The sequence below is a fragment of the Tupaia chinensis genome, unplaced genomic scaffold (assembly GCF_000334495.1).
Source record: "Tupaia chinensis unplaced genomic scaffold, TupChi_1.0 Scaffold000494_1, whole genome shotgun sequence".
NCBI classification, from domain to species: domain Eukaryota; kingdom Metazoa; phylum Chordata; class Mammalia; order Scandentia; family Tupaiidae; genus Tupaia; species Tupaia belangeri.
Window position 1 is genome coordinate 47748 of NW_006160006.1, and position 3516 is coordinate 51263.

General features: G+C 48.0%; 1 protein-coding gene and 1 long non-coding RNA gene across 4 annotated transcripts in view; one reads left to right on the top strand and one right to left on the bottom strand.

Moving 5' to 3' along the window:
• SH2D4A (SH2 domain containing 4A) overlaps nucleotides 1-3516 on the top strand; it is a 41514-nt gene that overhangs the window by 16176 nt on the left and 21822 nt on the right. For all 3 annotated transcript variants that reach the window (XM_027774925.1, XM_006156433.3, XM_014590882.2), the window contains exon 5: nucleotides 3381-3461. In XM_027774925.1, the coding sequence (XP_027630726.1) occupies nucleotides 3381-3461 (81 nt within the window). The remainder of the gene's footprint in view (nucleotides 1-3380; nucleotides 3462-3516) is intronic.
• LOC114009233 (uncharacterized) overlaps nucleotides 1132-3516 on the bottom strand; it is a 5100-nt gene continuing 2715 nt past the window's right edge. The window contains exon 3 of the long non-coding RNA XR_003550679.1: nucleotides 1132-2128. This is a non-coding gene — a long non-coding RNA (uncharacterized LOC114009233). The remainder of the gene's footprint in view (nucleotides 2129-3516) is intronic.

The window sequence follows — 3516 nt, forward strand, 5'->3', positions numbered from 1 at the left end:
ACTCTTTCCACATGGCTGGCTTTCTCATTCCTCCAGACTGAGCCAGAGCAGCCGCACAGAGCCTCCTTCAGAAACATTAGGTGTGCAGGCTTATTTTTGCACTTGAATTACAGCATTGTGCTAGAAAACATTTTCAAAAGTAGGACAAAAGGTCAAAAAAAAAACCAAATTAAAAAAGTTGCCATGGTTACCATTCTTTAACCATAGCATAAATATCCGAGGGAGTGCTATCTGCTAAACCATGTGGAACAGGGTGGGGACAGGGGAGATGGGAGCCTTGAGGTACAAGGGATCCAGAAAGCATGGGTCAAAGGCTACGTTCTGCTTAGCATCTTTCCCGACGTCTGAGAAGATGCTCTTGGGGGTTTCCTATGACATTTGCGATAAGAAGCATGGGGAGGTGGTGTGAGGGGCACTAACGAGAGCATTTATGTAGCAGGGCAGCTTGGGTCACCTGTACACCTGACTTAATGGTAGACTTACATTTCTGTGTCAGCTCTGCAGGTGCTACTACAGTGGGTTGAATAGTGTCCTCCCAATTTCCACACATGCAGACCCTCAGAGTGCAGGCTCACTTAGAAATAGTTTTTTTTTTTTCAGATGTAATTAAGTTAAAATGCACCATCCTGGATTTAGGACAGGCCTGAAACTGGACAAACGACCTTGTAAGAAAAAAGCAGAGGCAGATCTGAGAGACAGACACCAGGGATGGAGACCAAGTGAAGACAGGCAAAGAGTGAAGGGATCCACCACCAGCCAGGGGTCACCAGGAGCAGGAAGTGGCAGGAAGGACCCCTAGCTGTGACCTCAGAGGGAGCACAGCCATTCTGACACCTTGGTGTGGCCGTGTTGGGTCTCTGACCTGCAGAGATGTAAGATAGTGATCTTGCATTGTGCTAACCCACTGAGTCTGTCCTAAGTTGTTACAGCAGCAATAGAAAACTCATACGGCCTGGTAGGATTTTTGTGAAAAGCAAATATGATAATAAATACCAGGCACTTATTTCAGCACCTAACACAAGTCAGGTATTTGGTTAGTCACTTCTTCCCCTATAAAAATGTTTTATATCTAATTAATAATAAATTTATGTATAATAAATGTCTGTAAAATAGAGAAAATGAGGAGAAGAGTCTAAGGTTTAGTGCCTGTCACTAAACTGGAGGGGATGGTGAACAGCAGGACTGAGCCATCACCCCGCCCATCTGAGACATACAGGCTGGAAGCAGATGTCATTTCCTGGCAAGGACAAGTATGAAGGCAAGTTCTTAGGATGCCGGGAAATGACAGGGGATGCATTGTGAGAACAGACTCATCCTTGCTGGGAGTTTGGGTCAGCACTAATGCCCCATGGCTGAGTCGAGGCCCTTAGGGACCCTCAACATGGACAGCAGCCTGAATACAGCCAGGGTCCCTCCTCTTCTCCTGCAAGAGAACGTGAGAGAGAGCAGAATGGGTCAGAGTGTGTCTGGGAGGCTGGCAGAGTGTGCCAGTCCAAAGGTAGGCCCTCTGTGTTTCTACACACAAATGTGTGTCTCATTTGTCACCCAGGAACTCATTAATCAGTAGACTGACTGTCCTTGCCCTTGAAGAGGACCTTGAATAAAACTATATCTGCTCACTTTTAGGTTTTATCTCGAGAGAATTATTCATTATTTTTACAGAAATGACCTTCAATGTGGGCCACATTGCAAAACAGGAGATTAGAAAAAAATTAGAATGCATGCATATCTGGGATTCGAAACACTATCAAAAAACAACAAAGAAAGACCTTGTAGCTAGCAGATCAAAAAGCCTTGTGTAGGTCTTCTCCATCATATTTATTGCAATTTAACCAAATGGAGTTAGAGATGAGACCACTTGCCTCTCCACCCCCATAACACACACACCATATACATTGCATGCACACAGAACACACACATACACACACAGACATGTGCATGCATACTAAGTAACACAGTGCCTACACATAGAAGTCTCAAGGACTAGAATTCATTAGTGGAACTGGAATTAACTGTAATACCCCTGATTAGTAAAAACATCTCAGCAGAGAGCTTGGAATCCGTCGTCAGCAACTGTTGTGGTCAGTTTTACCAGCGCGGGTAGACTAAACTTCTGAAACAAATAGACCTAAAATGCAATGGTAGAAAGATGATAGTAGTTAATTTTTTCCCTCTTAAAACAGTCCAGGATAGGTGTTTGATTCAGGAGCGCTCAGCTCCACACAGTCATTCAGGGACCCAGGCTGTCAGTGTCTCTCTTGTCTTTAGCAGTAGCTCAGCTGCTGTCACTATTCCAACCCAATGGAAGGAGGTTTCAAGGGCCTGGGGAGAAGAGCAGATGTCAGTTTCACCTACGCACGTTGAGATGACTTACTCCCATGGGCATGCCTCACCGCAGGGCAGCAGGAAATGCAGTATCTCTGGGTAGCTACATGCCGACTCTGAGAAAATGGTGTAATTGAGAGCCAGCCATCTGCACCACACTGGTTTAGTACATGGCACAGTAGTGACCCCACTGTACCCCAACACCCTTCATGAATATTGGCCAGACCTTTTGCTGAAAATGTGCTGACAATTTTTGATCTATGCTGACATTCAGAATTGAGTTCTCGAGCACAAGGACTGTGTGTTGTGGGTGGCTATATCTTGCCTAACAGGGCATGTGGCTTCTAAGTCTGGGCCATGGCTTGGGCCCTGCACTCAGGCTAAGGATGGGGAGACAGAGGCCTGTGTAGTTGACCTGCTCTTTAGATAGACCCCTGCAGTTTGTCAACCCAGTCATGGTCCACGGGGGTTGGCACGTGGAAGGCAGGAATGACACCTGGGGATCCGACAGTGGGCCTAGGAACCGTGTGGCAGGGACCTGCCTCCTGGGGGAGCCACCGCAAGCAGCAGAAACCTAGACACTGCACACAGAGCAGAGAGAGGGGAGGAGAGCGGGCAGGGCTGCTGCAGGCCAGCCCCCCATCCTGGGTGGGAAGCATGGCATTACCTGGTTAAACGCCAGTGACTGTGGCTTTTCCCTGGTCTGAGCTAAAACAGGGAGTACAACGATCAATCGAGAAGAGAATCAAAATTAAGAGTGACGTTGATGTCTAGATGTGATCCCGGGCCTCAGATCCAGACAGGAGCAAGACACTAAGCCCGCAGCTCCTGGCCCTGGGCATTCACTCGTTTCTAAGCCCTGCTGAGAGGGGCTGCTGAGGCCACAGGCCGGCTGACTTAGTGGGATGGGATCAGGAACCTGGTAGGGCAGACCCACCCAGGGGGCTGGGGACAGCGTTAGGGCTTGTGGAAATGAGACAGGCATTGACACATTATCTTCTGAGCTTGCACCGCAGCTCCGAATGCCATGAAAATGTGTCTCATTCCATTTTCAGTCGCCATCCAGCTCTTCGAGAAACATTCAACAAATGTTGGCGGATTCGATCCATCGTATGAAGGCATATGGGTCCCACCAGGTAAAGATTTCCACTCTGTCTTCGGGGGGGGGGGGGGCGGGGCGAGTTGCCCTAG